The sequence below is a fragment of the Chinchilla lanigera genome, unplaced genomic scaffold (assembly GCF_000276665.1).
Source record: "Chinchilla lanigera isolate Chin_1 unplaced genomic scaffold, ChiLan1.0 scaffold00127, whole genome shotgun sequence".
Classification (NCBI taxonomy): Eukaryota; Metazoa; Chordata; class Mammalia; order Rodentia; family Chinchillidae; genus Chinchilla; species Chinchilla lanigera.
The window spans coordinates 768,959-795,741 of record NW_004955528.1 but is presented as its reverse complement, the minus strand read 5'-3'; the positions used below and the strand labels follow the sequence as shown (position 1 = coordinate 795,741).

General features: G+C 60.2%; 1 protein-coding gene across 11 annotated transcripts in view; it reads right to left on the bottom strand.

The window, feature by feature from the left end:
- Positions 1 to 2,856: 2,856 nt before the first annotated feature.
- The window catches only part of Kcnq2 (potassium channel, voltage gated KQT-like subfamily Q, member 2), a 55,470-nt gene continuing 31,543 nt past the window's right edge, over positions 2,857 to 26,783 (bottom strand). For 2 of the 11 annotated variants that reach the window (XM_005409965.2, XM_005409966.2), the window contains 9 exons: positions 26,623 to 26,691; positions 23,584 to 23,613; positions 18,897 to 18,950; positions 15,081 to 15,304; positions 14,586 to 14,694; positions 13,942 to 14,073; positions 12,375 to 12,482; positions 9,735 to 9,858; positions 2,857 to 9,063 (listed from right to left, as the gene is read on the bottom strand). In XM_005409965.2, the coding sequence (XP_005410022.1) occupies positions 8,338 to 9,063; positions 9,735 to 9,858; positions 12,375 to 12,482; positions 13,942 to 14,073; positions 14,586 to 14,694; positions 15,081 to 15,304; positions 18,897 to 18,950; positions 23,584 to 23,613; positions 26,623 to 26,691 (1,576 nt within the window). In that variant the 3' untranslated portion in view covers positions 2,857 to 8,337. The remainder of the gene's footprint in view (positions 9,064 to 9,734; positions 9,859 to 12,374; positions 12,483 to 13,941; positions 14,074 to 14,585; positions 14,695 to 15,080; positions 15,305 to 18,896; positions 18,951 to 23,583; positions 23,614 to 26,622; positions 26,692 to 26,783) is intronic. The other 9 variants (XM_005409967.2, XM_005409968.2, XM_005409969.2 and 6 more) reach the window with 6 other exon arrangements.

Below are 26,783 nucleotides of genomic sequence, written 5' to 3'. Positions count from 1 at the left end.
ACTCAGAAAAGGGGTCTCCAGCCCTCAAGAGTCCCCAGAGTCCTCCTCCAGCCTGGGGCCCTTGTACAGGACCTGCAGGGTCCAGAAGCGCGCCCCCTCCACACTGCTCACATCCAGGGTGTGAGCTTAGCGACTGCGCTGGGAGGGCTGAGCTGTGAGAACTACCGACGAGCCCTGGCGTCATCTCTCAGGCCAGACCGTCGCCTGTCAGCTCTAGGCCCAGGTCTGAGCTTGTGATCGCTGCAGGTTGCTGTCCAGCACGCCTCTCTAGCAGGCTTCCCGCCCACAGAAGTCCCTCCTCCTGGTAGGTACTGCCATCTGGCGGGCACCCTGGGGACAGTACCCAGCTCCCGCAGATATCCTGGGCATGGGTGGTACGGGGTCACCCATCCCCACAGAGGCCCCGCTGCCAGCCTGGCACTTGGTGGGGCTCAGCATTTGCTCCCTGTGGCCCCTGCAAGGTGACCCTGGGCTTCCCTGGAGACTATCTGGCAGATGCCCCTCCCCACCCACACTGTCAGTTGTTCCCTGCCCCCTGCCCAGACTGTCACACACAACCCTGGGTGCCCTGGTGCCCAAGCACTGGGCAGGAGCCTGCAGATGTCGCCCATCACGAGGGAGCCCCATGGGGCACACACCCAGTGGTCTTGGGAGTGCGGGTCACAGCAGAAAGAGGCAGTGTGTGCAGACCACGCCCTCTGTGGGCACAGCAAGATGTTCACCCCACCTCGCACCTGGGAAGGTGGGTGTCACCAGGGCGGGTCTGAGGATGTCATTGGCTCTCCAGGGAGGGGCCAGAACATCTTCACCAGGGCAGGAGAGATGAGAGGGAACGAGACTTTGGGGGCCGGGGGACAGACAAGTGGGCAGCACAGGGGACAAAAGCTGGGAGGTGCCCGGGGGACAGCGTGGGTCTGCAGTGACCTCTCCTCCAGTGGCCCATAAATGCTCAAGTCCCCTGATGCCCCGAGAAGGGCTCTCTGGGCACCTCGCACAGTACCCGCCTGGCCCAGCCCTTGACCTGGTCAAGGAGCCACTTAATCCCCTCCTACCCACCTGGGAAAGTAACCTCCAGCCCCACAGCTGTTTGAGGGACCCAGGGGATGGCAGGGTTTGGCTTCCTGGGGGACAGAGCTGGCCTAGAGGCCCGGGCAGCACAGCCTGGTTCCTGGGCTCAGACACTCAGCCCTGTCCTCGTCAGAGGCTCCCCCTCCAGACAGTGCCTGTGCGGCCCCAGCTCCTGGGCACGGGATGGAGCAGGGGGCTGTGGGCCTGACCCTGGGGGTTGTGGGCTGTGGCCAGCCTCGGGCCCGGAGCCCCAGGAGGCCTGGGCATGTTGGGGACCACTGCCAGCAAGCATCACCATGAGCCTCGGCAAGACTGGCGAGGCCTGGCCCAAGGAAGCCCTTTGTGTGCTGCTCTGCTCCCAGCTGCCAGCTGGTGCACAGAGTCCAGCCTGAGGCCACACAAGCCCACTGTGCAGAGCCTGAGCCAGGTTGGCCACTGTGGCACATCTTGCTTCCCTTGCTTCCCTCGTAGTAGGCCTTTTGGTTTAACAGGCATGTGAGGCCTGCTTATAATAATTTCATTTCTCTGTCTTCCTGGTAGGAATTTTAGCCAGTGGGACATAACTGAAAGCAGCATGAGTCACTTCAAACCTGTAAACTTAAAGGAAAAGGTATACCCTTTTTCCCCATATCCCCTTTCTTGGGCCTGAAATGGACATGTAATGGCCTGATTCCAGCAGCCATGTTGGACCATGGGGAACTCTGAGGGAGGAAGTCCTGCACAGCAGAGCAACAAGACAAGAAGACCCTAGGTCCCTGGCACCAGAGGGCTGCCACCACCCTAGCCTGGGTGGCCCCTCCACACTTGTAGAGGGTGAGATGGGTATAAGGTCCAGTTGGCTCTTTAAGATTTCTCCGTTTACTGCAGCCAAGGTCTAACCTTACTCTTAATCCTACCAAACCTGCTGGTCACAGGCTGCCTCTGGAGAGGTGTGGGAAGGCTCTTCTCCTCTCCTGGCAGGGAGGAGGGAACACAGGCCACCCAGGACACTGGGGTCCGAGGCCCCCAACTGCAGACTCATCATGACAGCCCTGCTCCTGAGGGCCCTGGCACTGCTAGCCGAGACCAGCACCTTCCTCAAGCCCGTGGCAAACAGACTCCTGAGCTTCCTGCCGCAGGGACAGGGGCATCTGGGCAGCAGGAGGGTCGCTGAGCCCCCAGAGCTGCTCCTCCTGTTGGGCTAGACTCAGGCCCAGGGAACTGGGGGGGGCGGGAGAGGTCAGCGGGCAGGGACAGCAGCTGAGAACATTCCCACACCCAGGACAGCCAGGGCCCAGGCCTCATGGGACCCTCTGGTGGGGAGGCAGATTGGCAAGTGCCCACCTACCCTCCCGTTCAGCCTGCTGGTGCTGCGGACAGCTGGGGAGCAGGCAATGAGGACCCGGCCAGAGCTGGGGTGTGCACAAGGCACAGAGGAGACTCCCAGGCAGGCACCCCAAGGCAGCAGGCCCAGGCAGAGAGCTCTCCCCAGATCCCGCCAACCCCAGCAGGACCCCATTCATGAGAGCCGGGGCATCTACCATTTACTGAGGGGCCTGCCAGCCCAGGACTCCAGAAGCTGGCCTGCCCTTATGTGGGGCTCTGGCGTCCAAGTCCACAGCTAGGACCACCAAGCTGCAGGTGTCATGGGCGGCTCAGAGTTCTGGCCTCCAGGGCCGGGAAAGTGTTTCAGGTGTTCCAAGGCTCATGGCCATTCGAAGGCAGCCCCAGGAAAAGGCCAAGGGCTGGGGACCCATCCCCCACTCCAACGGGCCCTGCCCCCAAAGACAAGGAAGAAAGCACACGAGGTCCAGGTCAAATCACTTGTTTACTAAGTGCACAGGTCCACTGGGCACCTGGACTCGGCCCTGCGGCAGAACTGTCCAGAATGTCCACACAGGTCCCTGCCATGGGCTTCTGCACCCCAAGTCCCCCCACGAACCTGCACCGGCCCATTCTCAGCACAAGCGTCGCCTGTCTGTGCGGAGAAAGTGAGTGTTTCGACTAGTTCATTAGAAAACTAGAGTTCGTTCCCTGGGCATCTATCCCTAGAAGACGGACAATGCGCAAAGTCGAGATCGGTGTGCAGGTGGCAACACATTCACCGAAAGAAAAAGGCCGGGTCCCGATGCCCCGGCGCCTACAGGACGGTGCAGGTGGACGTCAGGACGAAGGCATTACGAAGTATTCTTTGGAGCGTGAACAAAAGTGCAAAGACAGCCAAGGCAACAGCGCAGATGGGGAAGCTGCAGCCACTGTCGCGGCCGGGGACAAGACTGCAATGGGTGGGCACAGGCGTGGGGCGCGGGCACACGGTGTGCCAGGCTGTGCCAGGCAGATGGATGGCATCAAGGGGAGAGCCGGCTCTGAGCGCTTCCATGTGTGACAACCGAGGAGGACCCCCCTGCCTGCGCTCGGCTCCAGCCAGACCCTGGGCCCCTGGGTGGCCCATCCTAGAGGCAGCTCCATGGGCCTGTGCCAGGCAGGGCCAAGGGCAGAGTGATCTCAGGGATCCCGTCAGCATGCATTAAGGCAACAACTTTGGAAAACCCAGTCCAAGATGGATGTGCGGCATTTAGCGATGTGCAGTCCCGCCCAGGAGCCCCAGGGATGCACAGCCTCGGACCCAGGGACCCAGGGACCCAGGGACCCAGGAATTATCCCCTCCTCCCCCACACCTGATGGAGTCAAGTACTGAGGGGATCTCAGGGTGGGCCTGGCCGGACCCAGCACCCTTGGTCAGCCAGGGGAACCCAGGCAAGTGTCCAGGACAGGAGCTTGGCCTGTCCCACCTCGAGTTGGGGTCCCACCTCCAGGGGCCACCTTCCTTCTCTACCCTGTTCCCAGAAGCCCCACCAAGCCACCTCCTCCCAAGGATGCTGCCCTCCCAAGACCACGAAGTTCATGGCCCTCACTGATGCTCACCCTGGCGGGGCTGGAAAGAACCCTTTGGGGTCTGCTACCCGCACACGCTCAATCTCCAACTGGGGAGCAGAGCCAGGGGCTTCTCCCTGAGCCCTCAATTCCATTGCACCACCTCCTTCAGGAAGCCCTCCCTGCTTCTCCCTGGGGCTCAGGAGGAGCAGGTGCCTGGGGGACCAGGAGGACAGCTGACCTGGGACAGCCAAAAAGGCACCCTGGGTGGTGATTGCATCCTGCAGACCCAGTGAGTCCCACACCCCACACACAGCATGGGAACAGCTGACAACTACGTCAGGAACCTGATCCCAAACCGTGCACCCCAGGCCCAGGGGGCCTCACTGGAGCCTCGTCCCCCACTCAGACCCCAGCTGCATCCTGCTGAGAGGCACAGTGCCAAGGCTCACGTCTCCCGCTGCGGTGGTACTGGCAAAGGCCCCTCACTGTGTTTGTTTTAAGAGCTGTGGCAGCAGAGGTGACCGGAGTCCTGCTGGCAGAGTGAGGCTTGGCAGTGTGAGGTCCAAGGCAGATTCCCACGGCCTCCACTCTGTACACTATTTACAGCCAGGCCAGCACGACCTGGAAGAAACCCAGTGCATCCAGCTGAGATGCCTCCCAGCTCCCTTTGCCTTTGGGGAGCTTCTGACAGCAGCTCAGCACGGAGCCCCCCGACCCAGGACAGGGTCCTCCTCACAGTGCCTGAGCACAGGTCAGGCCCAGCTGCAGGGAGAAGGTGATCTCAAATGAATGAGTGCACTAAGCGGCAGGCAGTCTCCCAGGCAGGGACTCAGGTGACTAGAGGGGCTCTTGCCATGTTTAGCAACCCTCCAGGGCTAAGATGGGGTATGAAGCAAGGCCTCCAAGAGGTAAGGTGTCACTACAGTGCCCCCATGGGTCCCACAGGCTGTGGCCAGGACACAGCCTCTGCCATCTGCTCTGCCAGGCCCTGGGGGAGGTGTCCCAACACAGGACACAGGGGTGGGCTCCCTGGGGCTGTGATTTAAGAGAATAGAGAGATGTCAGGTGACAAAATGACAATGGTGGACAGGCAATGCCTGCTTGGAGCAGGGCTTGGGGGATGCGGCTGGGCCACTGGCCAAGGAAGACCCAGGGAGATGGCCAATGCCAAAGGCTAGCCCAGCGCAAGACAGACCTATGCCTGGTAGACACCGAGGCCCCCGACCCCAGCGCCAGCCTCTCTGGGCACTCAGCAGGCCACAAGGAAGAAGGCAGCATGGGACCCTCTGCACTGCTGTCCAGGAGCCCCGGACAGTCGGAACCCCACCTGTGTCCAACATTCTAGAACCATGTGTGTAAAGTCATCAGCTTCTTGGGGCCTAAATCAGGAAGAGCCAAAGAGCAAAGGATCAGAAACAAAGGACAGCCAAGTCCAAGTGGGATCTTGTGTATGTGTGAGGGCGTGCAGGCAGGCATGCACACACCATGGAGGCTGTGTGCCTTGTGTGCACACAGGAGCAAGCATGTGTGAAGGTATGTACCTGCCGTGTGTATGCACTTCTATATACATGTGTGAATGTGTGTACCTGCTCTGTATGGTCTGTGAGCTTGCATGTACACGTGTGAGTGTGCATGTGTATAAGTGTATACCTGCCATGTGTGATCTGCTTGTATGTGCATTCATGAACCGTGCACCTATGCATATGTGCTTTGCACAGGCATGGGTGTGATGTACCTGCCTTGTGTACCTGTGTGCATATGTGTGAGTGTGTGCACATGCGAAAGTGTGTAGCTGTCATGTGTGTGCATGCAGGTGCACTTGAGTGAGATTGTGTGTGTGAAGGTGTATACCTATCATATGTGTGCATAGGTGCCTGTGCATGTGAAAGCGTGTACCTGCTGTGTGTGCACGTGAAAGTGTGCACTGGCCATGTGTGGTCTGTGAGCTTGCATTTGCGTGTGTGGGAGAGTGCATGTGTGTGCCTGGCTGCAGGTGTGTGCCTGGTCACGGGGGACGCTTGCTCTTACAAGGACCTTGGCCAGAAAACCTTTGCCACAGGGTGGCTGCTGGCCCTCAGCCACGCTCAGCCACACACACACAAGTGCTCCCTTCTCACTGAAACCTCCAGCCTCCTACCTGTCACATTTCTCTGAGGGCGGGGACCCCAGGGCAGTGGACAGTTGTGCTGCTCAGGCTGGGTCCAGGGGAACCCAAGAGGGAACTCCCACCCCATCATCTCTCAGAATAGGCCCCAACCACCCTGCTGAGACTCGCGCACTTTGCTCTTCCAAGGGCCTGGAGACAGCATGGTCCCCGGTGCTCCTCTGACGCTGGCTGTCTAGCTGTAACCCCTCTTGCTGCAACCAAAGGAAGACCCTCCTGCCATCCAGCTGGGCTGCCAGGGTTTGGGGGGAGACCACTTGTCTGCCATTCTCACATTGCAGAGTCCCAGGGGGCCCAGGCACTCGCTGGGGATAGGAGGGGAAGCACAAGCCTGAGGGGCCCACGGGACCCAAGTAGACTTCCCTTGGGAGCAAGAGGCCTCTCCTCCAGTTTGGAACCTGAGCAGTCTGAGCCTGGCCTGGGCCTAGGGGGACTGGGCTGGCGGGGGTGGGGGTGGGCACTTGAGCCCTGCCTGTGTCCCCGGAGGGAGCCTCCCTCGGCCACCACTGAGGGCAAAGGATGATCAGACCCCGGGTTCAAGCTGGCCCGGAGGAGAGTGGCGAGAATATGACCACTCATCTGGCCCATGTCATTCACATGCAGTGGCAACCCCAGAAAGGACATCTCTTGCCCCAGAGGGGATCTCAGCCACACAAATGCTGCCTGTGAGAACAGGGTGCTGGGGGGATGCCTCAGTGCAAACACAGGTAGTGGCATCCTGGTAGCAGCCTGGCAGAGATGCTCCACAGTGGCCCCAAGCACCCAGGACCCTCGACGGCCAGGGGCATGTGACCCCACAAGACTGTTTCCAAGGGGGGAAGACAAAGCCCCCGCCTCCTGTCGTCCTCATTGGAGCAGACTTCACACAAGTGGTGTGAGAGGTGGGCCTGACTAGTGTCCAGGCAGGTACTCAGCTGGCTCACACCAGGGAGCTGGCCACTTCAGAAAAGCCTGGCCCCCCTCATTCGATGCCATACCCAGATGACAGCCACCTCAGGCCAGAGGTGGAGGAACAGACCCAGGGCTCAGTCTGCCCCTCAGTGGCTGGGCCTGTGCCCCCCTACAGCTGGCTGTGGAGCAGGCCCAGATGCCAGGAGGACAGAGGTTCCTGCTCCAATTCCCAGAACACCTAGAGGCCTTAGCCAAGGGACCCATCTGTGAAAACGAGCAGCCGGGGTGCAGTCGGGTCCAGCAAAAAGGACCCCCAGACAAGCACGGCAGCTGTCTAGAGCTCAGAGCTGACAGTTTGAAGGGTGTCCCCAGATGGTGACTGCTCCATCCACCTCTGCCTGGGTCTTTTGGGGCATGGGTACAGGCAGGCAAGGAGAGGCCCTGGCTATAGACATCATCTCAGTAGATGAATCTTTCAAAATGCTGGCCACAGGCTGGTGACCAGCACCCAGCCAGAGCATTCAGGAGAGAGGAGAGGTCAAGGGCTGCCCACTGCCCAGACCTTCTGTGGCTAGGATGTTGCTGGCTCCCGCATACCATGTGAGAGCCCAGGCCCAGGGCAGCTGGAGCCCCCAAGGGCCCCTTTGAGACAAGGCAGCAAGCCAAGCCCTACACAGGAGGCTGAGCCTAAGCCAGTCTCAGGGTCACTCTGGCACCCAAGGCCTCACCCCTTCCTCAGCTCCAGGCAAAGGGTCCTGAACTTAGGGCAGCTCCCATCAAAAGACCTGCAGACCCCAAAGAAAGGAGAGGATTCTGGCCAGCAGCTCTTTAGCCAGGCTGCCAGGGGCGAGGGACTCTGCCCAGCTGCACACACACAGCTTGCAGCTGGTGGTGCCTTGCTGGGGACAGTCAGGAGTGGAGGGACAAATGGTCAGGTGCAAGGGTGGTCCATGCCCAGTACTTGCCAGCCTCTCTGAGAGCTACCAACCCAACCGGGGAAGCCCTGGAGTGCTCAAGGCTAGAGACAGGAGGCAGGCTGCTCCCGCCTGCCCGAGTCCCTGGCTGTGTCCCCACCTCACTCTGCCCTTCTCCTGTGCAGGGTGACGGTCCTCAAACAGACTGGGCGAGCTGGCCTTGCTTCACAGGTAGACCTCCAGCCCCAGCTTGGGAAAGAACTGCAAAATGACACTGCAAAAGCCAAAAGCCCTGCGCATCCGTCACCCTCAGGGACCCCGGAAGCCAGGCCCACCAAGGCCCCTCACAGCCCACGTCACCCCAGGAAAAAGCCTGAAGGCTCTGGCCACAACCAGGAGGCAGAGCCGGAGGGCGGCGCAGGCAGGGCTGGCTGCTGTGTGGCCTCACTTTCTGGGCCCGGCCCAGCCCACGTCACCAAAGGGGCCCTCGCCCGTGGCTGAACGTGGTGGGGGCCCACAGGGCGTGCAAAGGTCCGAGTCCGTGTCGGACTCGCCCTCCGCAATGTAGGGCCTGACCTTGGCGCATGGGGCCACAGCCGCATAGCAGCTGCTGAGGGCGTCCAGGTTCTCCTTGGACTGGGAGATGCTGAAGCCGCTGAAGGAGCGCTCCAGCTCCTCGTGGTCCACAGACGGGATGGAGATGGATGTGTCGCTGTCCCGCAGGGCGCCCTCGTGGGGCCTGCAGGCCGGGGCGTCCTCCAGCCGTAGGAACTCCGTGCTGGCCCGGTTGCCCCCGCTGTAGGCGGACAGTGACCGCTCATGTGCGGGCGGAGGCGGGATGCGTACCAGCGAGCTGTGGTCCCCCACGGGGGAGGCGCCATGGCGCTGGTGGCTCTGCTGCTGCCAGGAGGTGGACGGTGGGCACTGGGCCGGGGGCGCGGCTGGGGGTGCTGAGAAGTTCCTCTGGCCGGTGGAGCTGGTGGAGCGAACGATCTTGATGATGCAGCCATGTTTGTCCACATGCTCCCGGCTGTCCTCGGGGCTGTGGTATGGCGGTGCGGGCTCTGGCTCCTTCGCCCCGAAATAGGCCTCCGTCTCAGTCGGGGGGATGCCCATGCGCTGCATGTAGATGTTCACCAGGAAGTCCAGCTTCTTCTCCATGGACAAGACCTACAAGAAGGGCAGCTGTTGGGCTGGGCTTTGAGGAATCCTAACTCAAAGCAGCTCAGCCTTTGGACCTCACAGGCCCCAGGGGCAGACCCCAAGACGAGGGTCTTATATGCTGGGTTTGTTTTGGGTTTTTTTTTGTTTTGTTTTGTTTTCTTTCCGGTACCGGGAATTGGACTCATGACCTTGTGCTTGTTGGGCAGGCGCTGTGCCGCTGAGCTAAATCCCCAGCTCCGCAAAGCTCTTTTACTATTTTTTTTTTTTTTTTGGTGGTACTGGGGATCAAACTCCTGACCTTGTGCTTGCCAAGCAGGCACTTATGCCACTGAGCTATATCCCCAGCCCTATGCTGGCTTCTAAAGCCCTGGCCCAGAGAGCACAGTGCTGGGGCTGGGGAGACAGGCAAGGATGGAGCTGGCGAGCCAGGCCAGACTTCCTGCCAGTTCCAGGGCAGTGACCTGCTCCAAGGACCCACATAAGGCAGGTAAGGCAGGCCTCACAGGTACCCACCCGGGCACAGAGACATGCGGCTCGGCAGATCCAGCCTCTCAGTGCTGCCACCCAAGGGAAATGCCCCAGACAGTAAATCCCGCAGAGTAAAAGTGCCCAGTGAGCGGCCAACACCACACCCTCCCGCCACGCCAGCCCAGGCCCAGGCTCCAAGCCTCTCCCACCTGTTTCTCCACCTTCCCGAGCCGCCCCATCATGCTGGGGTCCTCTGGCAGCTCCGCCTCCGCCGGGCCCTTGGTTCGGTCCTTGTCCGTTATCGCTGGGCCCCGCCCCACGATCTGGTCCACTCTACCGGGAACAGAGACCCGGCCCCGAGGCATGAGTTTGGGAGGGTGGGGCCAGGCCCTGCCGCTGCCTCCTAGGCCACAGCCCACACCCCAGATCTGGGCTCCAGGCCAGCCCAGAGCCCACCAGGGCAGCCAGTGCCAGGAGAAGGGCACCGGGCCTGAGCTCTGGCCCTGCCTCCGGACACCCTGGGGCCGGTTCCTACCACTCCATTCTGTGGGCCTGGCACATTGATGAGGAGTAAAGTAAAGCTGCCCACCCATCTGCCCCATCTGCCCTGCAGGGATCCCTGCCCCACGCAGCCCCCAAGCCCCTCTCTTCCAAACAGAGCCCTAGAGAGGGGCGCGGCGGCATTGGGGTGCTGTGCCCTGCCCCAGAAACCATGCCCCACCTCGGAGCTTTACTCCTACATAATGTGCCACTGAGGCCTGAAGACAGCGGTGCTGATGGGACCACAGAAGCAGGGAGGTGGCGGGGCTGCAGCTCCATGCACAGGAGGAGGAGGGGACACAGAGCTGCCTGGGAAGCCGCCGACACGACCACAGGAGGGGGATGAGCCACTGCGACCGGGTGTGCACGAATGTGAGCGTGCACTGCACACGTGCATGCAAGAGTGCTTCCTACCTATGTTCACACACTTGTGCAGGACGCAGAACCTAGCGAGCTGACCTCAGAGAAGGCTGGGGCCACCAGTGCCAGTGAGAAGGAAAGGAAGGCTGGGAGAACAGAGCACGCCTGTTACCCAGCTGCTCGGGAGGCTGAGGCAGGAGGATCACAAGTTCAGGGCCAGCCTGGTAACTCAGTGAGAGCCTATCTCAGAGCTTAAAAAGGGCTGGGGATGTTGAACCCAGTAGTAGAGTGGCTCTGGGTTCAACCCCCAGCCAGGAAATTAAACGAAGACAAGAAGGAAGTTCTTTGTCCTAAGGGCACAGAGCCCCTGCCAGAGCAGCGGGCAGGTCATGTGGCCAGGGAGGGCCGCTGCAGGGCCGGCAGAGTCACAGTGGGGGTGTGGGCTGGAGATAGTGGCTGTGAGGCCACCGCAGGGACGCGAAGACCCTGTGGCTGCTGGAGAGAGGGTGGCTGAGTGGGGGATCCAGACCGGGCCACACAGCCAGGTCTCTGCAGGCTGCAGCCCTGTGCACACTGATCTCCGGCTTTGTGGGAGTTGCCCTTCTACCCCTAGGGGTGGGGGGGTGGGGGTGAGGGATTCCTATTCTCTGTCACACCAAGCAGAACAGGTTCGGGCTAGCGGCAGCCACGGCAGCCTCCTCATGCTCCACCCACGGGGCTCCATGCTGGGCTCATGCACAGCAAGAGGGTAGGGAGGGCCCTCTGGCTCCAAGCAAATGCCGGTGGTGATGGAAGGCACAGGCTCCCCAGAGCTCAAGTGTCCACACAGTCCAGGCACAGATGCGCAGCACCTTCACCCCTGCCACATGACGGGCGCCTGCCTGGTGGGTCTCAATGGGAGTCTCGGCCCAGGACTCAGCCTAGCGCTGCTGCTGGGTGTCCAGAAGAGGGTCTTCAAGGACCTGAGGCCGGCTCCTTCCCTCGGGCTCCAGCTGGGGAACTATGTGCATCTCCTGGCCCTCGATTCCCCTAGGGATAAGTGAGTGGCCAGGCTGTCCCTCCAGGCCCTTCCCATGCAACCCTCTGTGGCCCCTGCTGTGACGGTCTGAGAAGTCTGATGTCCAGCCACCTTCTCCTGGACAGCCCCTTGGGGTGGCCTCCAGGCACTGCTGGGTGGCCCTGCAAGGGAAGGGTCAAACGCAGCCCCACCTGTTCCCTGGGAGCCCTGTCTCCTGGGAAGAGCCACTGGGTGACCCCTTGGCCTCCTGGGCAGCAGCCCTGCCCCTAGGGGGCAGGCAGAGGCCACACCTGCCAGCTCACCAGGCACCATTTACCCCACTGCCCCGTGCTGCCAGCCAGGGCCGGAGCCTGCCCTTCCCCTACCTGCTCTGGGGGCTCTGCTCTTCCTGGCCCGTCAGGCTTGCTGCAGGAAGGGGACAGTTATCTGATGGCCCCAAAAGGCTTGGAAAGTCTGGGTTAACCACTGAAGAGCCTGCTGCACCACTGGCTGTGCCCTGGTCCCCAATTCTGCCCATTAGCTGGTGCCGGTGCTGGGAGTGGGGGTCCTACCATCCTCCTTATCAGCAATACTAATTATGACCTGAGTCGGTGTCCGGGGGACCACGGAGGGCCTCAGCCTTGGGGGGTGCATCTGCAGCTGGGCAAACGATACCTTGGTGGCCACCGATACCTTCTGCTTCCGCCCAAAGCCACCCGGCCTGCAGCTGGGGACCACGAGAACACCCATGCAAAGGATCCTGTGTCCAGAGGACTGCAGGGCCTCGGAAGGGCCCTGCTGAGAAGCCTTCCCCCTAGCAGCGTCACTAGGAAGAGAACACCTGCACGCGCCGCTGTCTGGGAAAGAACGGTGCGAGGGCCGCCGTCATGTGGCCTGGAGCGAAGGGGCTGGCCTTTCACAGACAGGCTGGGAAGAGGTGCTGTGTCCTAACCTAGGTGAGTACTGGGGTGACTCTCTCGGAGGGGCCGTGGGTCCTTTGGTGGGGTACTTCTTGTGCCGGGGAGTTGAAGGGGGTGGGGGGCCCACAATCATATCTATCCTGGCAGCATAAACAAGAAAAGAGACAGCAGCAAAATGTACCGTGAAGCACCTCGAGAGGGAGTGGCTGAAACACACAGAAACGGGGACGACCCAGCTGCACAACAGTGGCTCTCAGCAGGCAGCGGCTGACCCACCCGCTCACCCTGGGCTTGCCAGGCCCTTCCTGAGTGCCAAGCCAAGTGTTCAACCCAGCACTGAGCCCGTGCTGGGCCAGGCCGCAGAGCACTCAGGTGCTCAGGGTGCAGCCAGGGAGGCTGGGAGCACAGTCCCAAGAGGGCGCCAGCAACAGAGCCACCGGACAGTGGCAGCATGCTGACTGAGGGGGCAGCCCATTTTGTCCACTTTCCAGACAGAACAGGGATAGAGGGGAAACGCAGGATGGAAGACCCTGCTGAGCTGGAGGGGTCGTGGGGACAGGCGAGGTGGGCAGGCGTCTCTCTCCCCACTCCCCAAGCCCAGCCTCTGTCCTGCTGGGCTGGCGAGCCCACAGCCCAAGCTCGGGGAGAGACGGCAGACACCCCCTGCCCAGCCCCGGGAGGCCTGAGAGGCCCCTTCCCTGCCCCTGGAGCCAGAGAGGCTCCTGACAGTCTCGTGGCTCCCAACAGGCACCACAACACACGTGTGCGTGTTCTCCTGGTGCGGGCCTGTGTGTGGGGACCAGGCCAGAGCACGGTCACGGACTTGAGTCTATGTGTGTGCACATGCATACACAGCTGCACATGGGGAGTGCACTGTGTGAGTGCATGTGCTCAGGGCCTTACCTGTGTGTGTATGGTACATGCACACCTGATTCTGGAAAGAGCAAGCCAGTGCTCACACAGGAGAGCTAGAGGGATCAGCTACTGCTCTACCCCCTGCACCTTCCGCTTCACCCCAGCAGGACCCACAGGGCCCACAACTTGTGTTCTGGAAGAAGCACTGCAGGAAGCACAACTGCTGCCCAGCAGGGCCCAGCTGTGGCTTCAGCTCTGAATAGAAACACTCCATTCCCAACACACATGCACACACATGTGCACATGTGTACACATACATGTGTATGCATTGATTCCCTTGTGTGCATACACAGCACAGCACACAGGTGCATGTGCACACACCCACACACATCATACGCACATGCATGGACACACATGTGCACACACACATGCACTTACACATATATGTGTGTGCACACATTCAGAGACCCACTCACAAGCACATTAACACACATGTGCATATATGCGTGAGCACACACACACATACACACACTTGCCCGCCACAGTGCAAGTGGGTGGGGAGAGAAGGGAGAGACGAGAAATATTAAAGACACACTGCGTGAAGACACGGCAGAAAGCTGACCAGAAGCCAACACGGGTGGGAGGAGGTCCCAGCCCTGAGCACGGCCCCTGCCCTGCACATCCTCCCCCACAGGCCGGGGTACCACCCTCCCACACCAGCCAGCAGTGGAGAGGGGCTCTTGCCTGGACTGCAGGCTCTTGATGCGTGACAGCATGTCCAGGTGTCCAGCTGAGTACTGCTCAATGACATCCATCACATCATACGGCCGCAGGCTCTCCTTGAACTTCCGCTTGGACACCAGGAACCGCATGACACTGTAGGGGACAAGAGAAGCTCTGAGCTCCAGGCCAGAGACTGTCCAGCCAAAGCCCAGCTGGCCAGACCCAGTGTCCACCAGTTGGTCCCTCCGAGCATCTCTGAGGCAGAAGCCCCGGGAGGAGTAACACCCACAAGATGACTATGCCCCTCACCTGGGTCCCCACTTCCCTGACATCAGCCACTCTCAGGGCTTGGCCCCTCAGACGGACCCTTGTCCACCTGGGCTGGCCAGTGTGGGAGACCTGGCTGTCCACCAACAGACTCCCCTGAGACTGGGAACAGACAGGGGCTGCCCAGCCAGCCCCTCATGGGCTCCTTGCCCTTCTGAAAAGGGAGTTGGCCAGCCACAGAGCTTCCCATGAAGAAGCACTGCAGATCAAGCCTGCCAGGGACCCCAGCATGCCCAGCTCTGCCTTTTCCCAGGGCAGTCGTCCCCTGGCACTGTGGACCCGCAGCAAACAGCCCTGAGGGCTGTCCCACCTCCCCTGAGCCAGGCAGGGCTCCTCACCACACAGCTCTGATGCTGACTTTCAGGCCAGGGGTCAGGTCCTCAGTCACAAACTCGCAGTTACAGCTCTTGTTGTCCTCCACAATGTCCTCTCCGGGGAGACTTGCTTCTGGGTGGAAGGAAGCACAGACCATGAGCAGACACTCCCAGGCGGAGCACGGAGTCTCTGCAGCCCCGGGGAGTGGCCACTGTGAGGGTTTAAAAGAACATCCCTGTGACAAACAAGCAGCTGGACACAGTGACGGCCACCCAACTCAGGATATTGTTCAGCCAAAAAATGACGAGGCAGAGATGATGGCGCAAACACTGGATGCATGCAGCCCCTGAATGGTGCCCCCAGAATGTTTCCTTTTATGTGAATTTTGACTCAAAGAAAAGCAAGACGGGAGACACCCTGCTCCAAGAGGCCACCACAGGTGCCCCATAACCAGGTGCTGACGGCCATCCCCTGGCGGCTGCCTGGCATCAGGGACAGCAGCACTGCACTGGCCTCACCTTCTGAGTTCTGCCGGGACGCGGCGCCCTTGATGCGGAAAGCCTGGCGTGCACGGCTGCGGTCCCCGAAGCTCCAGCTCTTGGGCACCTTGCTTGGACTGTCCTCGAGGCTCTGGTCAGCGCTGGGCGACCGCCGGACCGGCTGGGCCTGGGGAGACCCCTTCCCCTTGGCAGCCACGCCTCGGGGGCTGGAGAAGACACGATCTTTCAAACTGACCTTCTGACTGCTCCCACGAGAACCGACCGACAGACGGGTGGACAGACAGACACACACAGAAAAACAGCAAGAGAAGTCACTCTGGAAATAGCACGGTCCGTGTCTGCTCACGGCCAGTGGTGCCCCACAAGACACGGGGGAGACACAAATCCAAAGAGTAACCAACCAGGCAGGGGCCTCGGAGCAGCTGCTGGGGTGAGTGCAGGGCGGGGACGGAGCAGCCACCCAGGTGCGGCCAGAGCCCGGCCATGCCTGGGAGGTTATGGCCAGACTTGAAGACCACTCCACAAGCACCACAAGGGGCCAAGCCCTCTCCACACCGTCTTGCCAGCCCCTGCAGCGTGACACTGAACACAAGAGCTTGGGCTCTTGCCAAGAACCTTCCATCTGTACCGGTCAGGCCGGCTGCTTTCCTGGCAGTCCGTCTAGCTGCCCGGCCCACCCTGTCTGCACCTCCTGCCCCAGAGCCAGGAGAGGCTAGGGCTGCAGCCAGGGCCTGTCCCGCTGCAGCAGCCTTTCTGACAAGCCCTGGGAGCCGCCTGGCCTCCCACGGGCTGCTGCACAGCGTGGCCCATTGTCATGTGTGACCCTCCCAGGGATGAGTCTGGCTAACAAAACATCCCTGCTTCTGCCGGGACAGTGGGAAGAGGCACCTCAGCTGTCGCAGGCCCTTGCCCCAGACAAGAGGAGGTGGCTACAAGACTATGCTTTCACCCCACGGCTCTTTCCAGCACAGGCTCTGTTTCCTCAGGCTTCCCTTGTCCCTGTGTTTCTTGGTAACATGGAGATGCGGCTGACACCGCAAGCTCACCAGCTCCACTGTCCTCCAGGCAGCAGGACCAAGGAGAGCCTATGGCTCACCCCAAGTCTGTCTGGGAAATCAGGCCTGGGTCTGGCCTGGCTCCTCCCACTTGTGACTCCACCATCACCCCAGAAAGCAGCAGGTGTCTTGAGAACTGGACAGCCACTCACACCAGCCACTCAGGAACCACAGACTTCCCGTGACAGCTTCCAGGCAGGGCCAGAGATCAGTCCCCGAGTCAGAGAGGCCTGGTGGGTCTCAGAAGTCCCTCCAAGAGGAAGTCCCAATGCCCAGTGTCCCTCAGTAAGGTCTCAGACACCCAGCCACCTCCAACACGGCAGCCCCTCCCAGGACCCATAGCTGGAGGGACACATTGAGCAGACAGCGCAGAGGAACACCACAGAGACAGCCACGGTGCTGTCACCCATCCTGGACACAAGGGACAGAGCCAAGTCCTGTCTCCACCGCACCCCAAGGAAGCAGGCAACTTCAGAGACTGTCTGTGCCTACTGGGTCTCTGAAAGAGGGAAAGACCACGATAGAAGCCCATGGGGGCAGTGGTCTGGGCATGGAAGCCTCCTGAGAGGGAGGGTGAGGGACCACATGGTGTTCTGCGTCCCGTGAGCACCAGGGGCAGCAGCATCTGCTTGCTTGGAATGCTGGTGGACGGGAGCCAGGGACACCTTGAGTCCGGGTGATCTTGCTCCCATCCCAGTGGAGACCCTAAACACTGGGGCTGCCTGCTAAGGGCTGTGGTGGCCTTGCCCAGCTCAGGGGGATGCCAGCTTCTGGAATGCCCTGTTTTCCTATGGGCTCCTCCTCCATCACATGACCATTTCAGATGCAAGATCAGGGCCCTCCCAGCCCGTCCTGAGACAGGCTCTAGCACACGTGGGAAACTTTCTAATATCACTCAAGGCCTCACTTCCACTCCTCCATCCTCAGCAATGACAGACAGGAGACAAGGTGAGCCCACCACTTCCTTCTGAAGCACACTGTGCAGTGAACCGGGTTGGCTGGCCTGAATCCCGTCGAAAGGTCGCCTGCTCTTAGAGCTCCTGGGGATGCGTGGCGCTGAGGGTTCACAGTTAGGAAAGGTGCCCACCAGAGGTAATGTCACAGTCCTGCCACGGTCAAATGCTCGGCCACCAGCCCAAGCCTGGCCAAGAAGGCAAGAGCCCCAAGTCTCCAGAGCTGCATGAAGGGGACTGGAAGTGAATTCTGCAAGCCCCTCCAGGAGAGGAGCCCCAAGCAGACTGCCCCTACCTCCTAGCAGGACGTCCTACAGTCTGCCATGATAAGCACTGGCCAGCTGAGCCAGGGCCTCAGACCCATGCGGGGGTCACCTGGGGCCCTGGCAGAGGCAGAGTTGCCAGGAAGCAGCCAGGGCTTTGGCGGTGACTCTGCTGTCCCCAGCTCTAGGGCTCCACTCCCACGGAAGCCTGCAGGGGGAGTCAGTCCTCAGCCAGGCGTCCCTCAGCTGCAGGGCCAGATGGCAGCGTGGCCTTGCAGCTTCCCTTACCTCCAAGCCAAAGACAAAGCAGACACAAGAGGGGCCCTGGAGAGCTTCCCTGCTCGCCCCGGTGAGAGTCTGCGGCAGAGCCACCTCTTGTGTACAGGTCGGGTCGATTTGGCATTTACAAGGGAGGAGCAAGCTCAGGCAGAATAGAGGGGCAGCCTTTCCCCTGCCCATCGCTCTCCCAGGGTGAAATCCAAATGGGGAGGTGCCATGAGATGGGCCTCAGCCTGGCCAGCACGCGAGGGACCAGCTCAGCAATGCAGGGAGCCGGATCTACAGGGAGCTGCCCAGCCCACACTGGGCCAACAACGCCCAGGCAGAGCAAGGGGACATTCCGTAAGAATGCACATGGAGGGCAGAGCTAGGCAGGGCTCTTCCTGATCCACACTCCCATTCCTTTCTAGTCCCCAAGCAGCCTGACATCAGCCCTCTACCCAAGTATTCAGACTGTGGCCAGAAGCACCCTGGACACAGATGCTGGCAAGGCAATCAGGACAGCTGCAGCCAGGGCCCGAGCAGGGAACTTCCCTTTCTGGTGCTGCAGCAGGCTCCCCAACAAGTGCCTGACTCAGAAGACAGGCATCGGAGAGGCCCCGGGGCGGGGCCGACCCTGCAAGCCCCTCTCCTGGCGGAGCAGGGTCCGGAGCATGCACAGATGCAGAGGTCCAGCATGCTGCTGGGCCCCAACTCACAGCATGCACAGGGCCAGGTGAGCTCCCACCCACGGGCGCTGGGCGCGGCCTACCCGTGCTGGACAGCGCTGGGGGGCACTCAGAGGCAGGGCCCCAGAGCAAGCACGACAGAGGCCTCCACACCCAACAGCAGACGGGACGGGCAGGTGTGGTCAAGGTGCAAAGGGTCGGGTGGGGGCCTTCCCGCCATCCTGTTTCCAGTCCGCCCTAAACCAGGCCTGTAAGAGGGGGAGCCACGGCCTCAGGCTTGGGGCTGGGGTGTCTCAGGAGCCCGGCACCCGAGCACACCGCGCTGCCTCCTGTGGTGAGGCGCTGGCTAAGGGTGGCCCTCAGTGCCTAGTAGAGGTGCCAGACTGACCAGCCCTGGAGGAGCCGCTCCCCAAAGGGCAGTGTCCTGTTTCCATAGCAATAAAACGGGGCTCTGGCTGGCGCCCTGCATCAGCAGCAGAAGCAGCAGGGGCACTTTGGTGTGGAGGGAGGAGGCCAGGCCACGAGCGGGCACCGGCCGGCTCATCTGGAACCTCTAGTAAGCAAGGAGGGCGGGAGCGTGCAGCGGGCGTCAGTCCGTGCGAGCGTTGCGTGGTACCTAGAGTGTCCAGGGCAGCATCCACACAGGCACCCTCGGCACGGTCTGCCTTTACTGGAAACGAGGAGAGCACAGTTAGTCCAGGGCTGGGGGCCAGACAGGACCCGCCGGACAGCGGGTGCACTGAGACACCGCCACCAGGTAGGCTGGGCTCACAGTCCCTCGGCTGTGGAGTTTGCGTCCCAGCAAGGACAGCCAGAGGGGATGCACAAAAGTCTTCCACAGCCTGGAAAAGAAAATAGTTTCCTATTTTTGGAGAAAAAGATTCTGTTTTTTTTCCTCCAAAAATACCTTTTCCTTCCAAAGCCAGAGGTGGAGTCCACGTCTTAAAAGATGTATTATTTTTTGCTATATTCATGCCAACAACAACAAAAATAATACATGGGCTAAGACTTTGCAAAGGCTGATTCCGGACAGATACGACCCAGAAGTAACTGCTGTGAAGCATGCACCTTTTAGGAAGAAAACATGTGCAGCTTAACGTTCAAACCAGTCATCAAGGTGTCGCCAAACCAGCCTGTCGCTTGGCTATAAGTGGGCCTCAGTCCACCCAGTGGGTAAAGTCTGCCCCTAACTGGGGGTGGCTAAGGAGAAAGCTCGGGGTGCCTGGACTGAAGAGGACTCTTGCCAGAGCCAGCCCATCGCAGTCTTGGTGAGGCCACTTTCACGCCCGGCCTTGAGAAAAGAGTCGGCAATGCTGCTGCCCCAGAACCTCACCAGAGGTTTGACCCCAGACCTCACCTGGAGGTCTGATTCTGCATTAGGTCATGTATGTTTTAAATACAAATAAAAACAGTAAGCAGCAATACAAAAACCCATCACTTCCCTCCAGTCCTTCCCAGCCCTTTTTGCAGCCAGTTCCTCTGGGGCAGCATTTCTCAAACTGCACCCAACGAACCCACTGTGTACAACGGACCCTGAATCCAGCTCCAGGAAGGACAGGTTCAGTGTTCTGTGTCCTTCACACGTTTGTTTGCTTTTGTTTTGTTTTGTTTTTTTGTCTTTTTGGGACAGGGTCTTAGTAGGCAGTTCAGGCTGGCCTTGAGCTCACTTTGTAGCCCAGGCTGGTCTCGAACTTGCAACGATCCTCCTGCCTCAGCCTCCCGAGTGCTGGGATTACTGGTGTGTGCCACCATGCCAGGCCACACGTTTGTTTAAAAACTCAGGCTCCTTGCTACACGTTCTCCACAGAGCTCCCCACTTAGGCACAAAGGACACACTGTGCAGAATATTTGGTGAATGAGCAGGGCTGTTCCTGGAGACCACTCTGCTGCCCGGGAGCCCTGGGCTCTCATCCCTGGGTACACGCAGGTTGCGGCCCAGCTCCACACGGGGTTTGCTTTTGTAGCAGATAAACAGGCTCCCCAGGCACTTTGGGGAAACAGGACTAAGTAAAGCTGGGCCAGATGAGCTGGCTTAACTCAGTGGAGCCGCCACTGGCCAAGCCCCAGGGATCTGGCCCCTGGGGCAGCCACAGTGATCAGCAGCTCCAGCTGTCCCCGGAAACCCTGCCTAACTTTACCCCAGCTGCACCAGACCTGCTGAGCTAGTAGAGACTCAGCTCTCAGGGCTTCAGGCTTGAACACAGAACCATGGGCTTTCAGGGGTCCTCACCACCACCCCCTGAAGAAGGATGAAGGAGGTCTTTGGTTCGCAGCACCCGTAAAGATCCCCAGTTTTGACCCCAGCAATGTCACTGCACCCCAGGAACCCCTCCTGGAATCCTGAAGCCCAATTCTACGATGGAGGATGGCTGGACAGCTGCACTGTCGGGCCCAGGGCTGCTGACCGAGGGCCCCTCACTTTCTAACTGAGCACCAACCGCCCCAAACAACCCCACTGCTTGGCGGGTGCCCAAGACCCCCGACTCAAGCCAGCAGGACCATCAGTGTCCATTCCCTGGGGCTTGAAGCAGACACCAGGTCTTTTCCCATCCCCATCAGCCAGGCAGACCTCAAGGCCCCAGGAAGGAGCCTGCAAGCCCACGGGGGCTTCTTCCATGGGGGACAGAGATGCCCACAGACACTGACCAAGACCAGACAGGACAGACGGGCACCAAACACGCACATGCCTCCCCTGCACACAGGAGGCCCACAGGCCGGAGGGCGAAGCTAGGCGGGGCTCCTCCAGGCATAGGAGGGGCAGTGAGGAGGGGGGAGGGACTACAGAGGACAGGTCAGAGCAGTCGAGGCCACAGGAGACACACCGGAGCAGCGCTGGAGCCCCGCCCCTGCCCCAGCTGCCCACCCCAGACACCTGTGCAGGCCTCCAAAAGACTCGAGCCCAGTCACATGGGTCCTGCTGGAGCTGAGGATTCCAGCCAGCTGGGGGCTGGCCACCTTGTGCCCATGTCCTGAGCCAGGACCCGGAGCATCTGCAGCAGCTGAGAGAGGGTCCCTGCGTCCACACCACCCACCTGCCCACGATGGATGATGCCAGCTGGAACCATGCCAGGGTAAGGCAGGGCTCTGCATTCAAAGACAGGCAGAGACTCGGCCACCAGCTCCCACTAGACTGACTGAGACTTGGGGCCAGCAGGGGCCCTAGGGAGATAAACACCCCTTAACACTGCAGAGTAGGCCTCCCACTGGGCAGCCCAGGGACAGGTCCACCTGCTACTTGTTACCTAGGTAAAAGAGCAATGTCCTGCACACCTGCTATGTGCTAGGTGTTAAAGAGGGGCTGTGGCTGCCCCAGGAAGGGGGACAGAGACACCACCCTCTATCACCTGGCCAGCAGGTGTGTGCTAGGGGACAGGTGGGTGGTCCTCCTTGACAGAAACAGCCCCTAGAGCCCCTCCCAAGGGAGGAGGCCCGAATCAGCTGCCCCAGCTGAGCACCTCACCCCAGAGCATCCCAGAAGGGCCAGCCTGGTGGACACTGGCCCTCCGGGAAGGGCGTGGGAGGCACAGGCAGGAAGGGACCACCAACACGCCACGCGGGGAAGACAAAGGAGTGGCGGGGACAGGGAGCAGGGGAGCCACGGAACATACCAGAGAGCTGGGGGCTCCCGTGGGTCCTCACCTTGAGTCCTGCTTTCAGGGTCAGCACCTCATCCCAAAAGACAGAGCAGACGAGAAAGGGGCCCGAGAAGGGCAGTGACAGTGATTAAAAGCACTTGGGGGCAGCAAGATTTTCCAAATGGGGGCAGGAGAGGGAGAGAGAGAGAGAGAAAGGCTGAGAAAGAATCGCGCGGAGGAGGCTAAAGCTACGGCAACAAGCTGGAGAAACCCCAAGGGCCAGGAGCAGGGAAAACTGCTCCAGGAGGGTGGGGCGCTGGGTGGGCAGCAGAGGGGGCGGAGAGGCCCCCAGCCCCACCAAGCAGATCGGAGCTGGGCCCCAGTGGCCCTGACCAAGGGGCACAGGGCTGCTCCGTTAGGCCACTGCCGCACTGGGCAAGGGGAGGGCAGCCACACTGGTGGTGACAGTGAGAATGGGTGGCCCCTCTTTATGGGAGGCCCCCACAGTGAGGCTGAGGACCCCATTCCCCTTTCGCCCCAACCAGGGCCAGGTGGGGCTGGCGCTCTCCTTTGCCCATTGGTCACCGGCAACACGAGGTCACACACTGGCCAGCACTGCCATGGGCTGTTCCACCTCTCTAGCTCCAAAGTTAGTTTTCTCATCCTCTTTGAGGGGTTTTCAGCCATTGGTTGTTCAGCTGATTTTGGGCTGAGACGTTGCCAATAGTTTCAGTAATAGCTCCAGCTATTGTTACCCTTTCATGGGATTTCATGAGTGAAAGGTCAAGTCCTTCTCAGACGGACGGACGATGGGCTCTGCCCAGCTCTCTTTCCCCGCCTGGCCATGTGGGTCACCCTATAGTCCAGGAGCCATGAGGGAGGCAGGCAGGCGTCCGAGTCAGACGCGAGGTCTGGTGTCAGAGTTACTCTGCAACATGTGGACAGGGTGCTGGGCTGGGCTGGAGGGATACATCCTCACTCAGAGGATCTCAGGAGCTTAGCAAGGATGCTTGGGGGCTGCAGCACATTAGACTGGACGGTTGTGAAATGATCTCTATTTTCTTTCCAGCACTAGGGGAACAGCAGCTGGCTCCTTGGCCTTCCCTCCTGCAGCAGCGCTGGCCCTATGAGCCCATCTAACTTGCCTGAGCACACAGCACCTCAGGGCCAGCAGATGGCAGGGAAAGGACCAAGCTAAGGCCCCCATGGCCCCTCAGCTAGCCTTGACCTCAGCAAGGGGGACAGGGTGACGTCAGAGTCTCCACCAGGGACTGGGGAGAGGGCGTCCTACTCCCAAGGACAGGTGACTCTCACTCGGCCTCACTCAAGAGACTGAAGGCCCCTCCACGGGCATCCGGCCCTTCCGGCCCAGCCCAGAGTGGCAGGAGGGCCCACCCGCTAGGAATTTTCACCTACGGACTCAGCTCACACTAGCTGCACATCTAGTGGAAATCCCCGGCCTCAGCATCTCCTGGGAGGTTGGAGACTCGGGTAGGAAGGGGTGCACCCAGGAAGCCCCCAGCTGCCCAGACCCACAGTGCTGCAGAGTGAGTCCAAAGCCCTGGGAGGATGTCGTGGACACAGCCACACGCTCACACACGGAAGCGCACACGGGGCCCACACGGCAGCCCTCGCCTCACAACTTGCAGTGCACACACAGAGGGAGCAGGACCGGAGGGTGTGCACGCGGCAGACACGCCAAGGCAGCTGGAGGCAGGAGGGACTGACCTGGGCGACGGCTCCGGCTGAGGCTCCTTCCTTCAAACAGAGAGACAAGAATGTCAGCACCACCTGCCTGCGGGACAGGCCCCACACAGCACCTCCCTCAGTGCCCACCCAGGGTCCGCCCCCGCCCCGGACCCCTTGCCCTGGGTCTCCACATCCTCTTGGTGGGGACTCCGGGAAGGCTGAGCACCTGTCCTGCTGAAGGTCCTTCAGGCCCAAGGACACAATCCCAGAGGCAGGAGGGGCTCCCAAAGGGAGCCACTTGCCTTCTGACCTCTTGTCTTCACTTCACAGAGTAGGCCTCCCACTGGGCCTGTACTGACGGACGCTCGTTTTGATCAGTGCCACGCCAGCAGAGCACAGTTTTGTAAAGGAAGTGTTTGCTAAAGAAACAAATTCTGAATGGAATTTTTCTTTTCTGTGTAATTTTCCAGTGGCAGATTGACTTAGCCAACAACCCTGCCGCAATCTGCAAGCCAAAGCTCAACCCAGGGCCAGGGCTATGCCCAGGGATCATTCTGCTTGCAAGGTCGCTTCAGCCTCCGTCTGTTTAATCTGGGTTGGTTCTGGGGGAGGGAGTGGATTATTTCTGCAGGTAATATTCTCCATAAGCTGAACACAAGCTCTGTGCCATAGGTCTTACTCGTGAAGCCAGGCAGCCTGGGAGTGACGGGCCCCGGCTGGCAGCTGCAGGACGGAAAGGACTCTTCCGCCAATCTCCAGACACTGTGCACAACACGTGTCACACCATGACCTCAGCAGAGCCAAGTGACAGCAGAAGAAGAGGGCCCAGCCCCTCCATGCGTGGCCTGGGGCCCACCTTGGCTCTCCTTTCTACCACCAGGAGTGGCCCACCTCGAAGAGGGGCCGGTCCAGGCGTGCGGCATGCAGCCTGCCATCCTCTGCGGCAGCATCAGTGCCCAGCCGTGCTCAGCCCTGGGGCTTAGTTCGCCCAGCGTCAGCGTCAGCAGCACTGGCTTCCTGCAGTTGCTGCACGTTACCACAAACTTGGGGAATCTAACAACAGCAATTCACTCTCCCATAAACCTCCAGTCAGTGTGGGAAAGGGCTGTGTTCCCTCCAGTGAGACAGAGGCGGCCTTCCTGCCGCTTCTAGTTCTGGAGGCTGTACCGTTCCTTGATCCGGGGCTCATCTCTTCCATCTTCCCAGGAAGCTCTGTTCCGTGTCCCGTGTCTCCTCCGCTCCTTTAGAAGGACAGCAGCCCCAGAGCTGCGGCTCACGGGCAATCAGGATGACTGCATCTCAAGACCTTTAACTCACTACCTCCAGAGCCCTTTTCCGAATAAGGTCACGTTCACAAGTTCTGAGGCATGGACATATTTGGGGGGGCCAGCATGCAAGCCCCATGCTCTCTAAAATTTATTTCCACCTTGCATCCGCAGTACATTCACCTATCCCAATATCCCCCAAAATCTCAACCCACTGTGGCATTCAAACTTCCATCTAAACACTGTCGGCTCAAAAAGTCCCAAATATCATCTTAAATCTTCTAAATAATTTAAATCAGGTGTGGAGGAGGCTCTGGGTAGCCATCCTGGGGCAAATGCATGTGGACAAGTGATCTCAAAACAAGTTATCTGCTTAAAAACTGCAATGGTAGGGCAACATAAAAAGTCACAGCCATCCAAAAAGGAAGCTGTAACACAGGGATGCCTGGCCACCCAAGCTTGAAACCCAACAAGCAAATCCCACTTGGTTTCAAGCTCTGGGAGTAGTTGGTGGCTCCTGGCTCCATCGGCCTCCACCTCTGTGAGCTCTCCCCTGCATGTACCATCCCAGCAGTACTCTGGCCTTTCCTTTTGTCCACACTGGCGGCCTTCCTGTTCCAAGAGCCTCGTGACTGTGTCACAGAGGTCAGCACCGTCCGACAGCAGGGTGCTCTGCGCATCCTTCCGGACAACTCATCTTTATTCTTGGCTTCTGCTGAGGCGGCTGACTGCATCCATGAGTCACACACCCGTGTGTCTCTCTCCTCTCAGACAATACCGGCTTCCTCTGTGGTGTCTTCACTTTCTCCTGGGCCTTCAGAAGCCCCTCAGCACCTACGTCACCAACCTTCTACTCAGGCAGGGCGAATGTGTTAGAGCGTGAACCCCAAACTCTTTCAGCCCGGCTCATTACTCAGTTCCAAGTTCCCTTCTGCGTGTTTTGGTATCATTAAAGCAGCACCCCATTTCCCAGAGTCACAGTCTGTATCCGCTTGCCGGAGCTGCTGTAACCAAATGCCATGACAGGGTCAGCCCTCGCGGGAGGGGACCCTCCCTTGTCTTCCCAGCTTCCTGTGGCTCCAGATGCCTCTCGGCCTGTGGCTGCCATCACTCCCGCCTCTGCCTCGCTGCACTTGGTCTTCTCCCCTGAGTGTTTGTCTCCTAACTTCCCTCTTTTCGCAGGACCCAGCAACCAGATTTGGGGCTCTTTGGAAACCTGCAGTGTGGAGTGGATGCCGAAGGTCTTGCTCACAGGCCGAAGAACCTGTTTTTGAGAGGCAGCAGCCACCATCCAACCCACTGCAAACCCTCCGCCCTGCAAGGCCTCTTGGAGAGAGTCTGGGGACCACACCCTCTCTCCATTCTCTTGCCGACAGCAGCCCCACATGCCCACCTCTGTGCCAGCCCAAGCACTGTGGAGTTGCAGAACTTGTAATTAAAGGAGGTCCTCTGGGGAGGGTCAGGCTTGGGACCCTCCCTTCCACCTGGGGCCCCCAGGGTACAAGCCAAGGTCAGCTGGCCCCATATTGAGCACAGTCCTCACCCCTCTTCTTCCTGCTGTTCCCAGGGACCAGCTGTCCCTGTGGAAGTAGGAGCCTAGACTGGGTCAGCACAAGAAAGGGAAACCACCAGCATTGCCAAGACCTGTGTGGCCAAGAACATCCCTAATGCTCCCTGGAGTTCCAGCCTCTCTTTGGGGCCAGGACCCAAGACTTCTTGCCCCTGACTGAGGTAGCTGGGGTTCCCGAGGAGGACAGAAATGCCCATCCTACCCCAAAACTGCAGCCCCAGCTTGGGCGACCCTACGGCTGACCTGAAGGTGAGTCCAGACTTGCTCTTGAGGTTCCGCAGCAGCTCCAGCTGGTTGAGCGGTGGGATGAGTCTGGGGCAAGAGAAGGAGAGGTGAGCGAGCCTCCCGGACGCCAGCCCTGGGAGGGGAGCAGGGCCCGCAGTGTCAGCGTGCACGTCACCCCG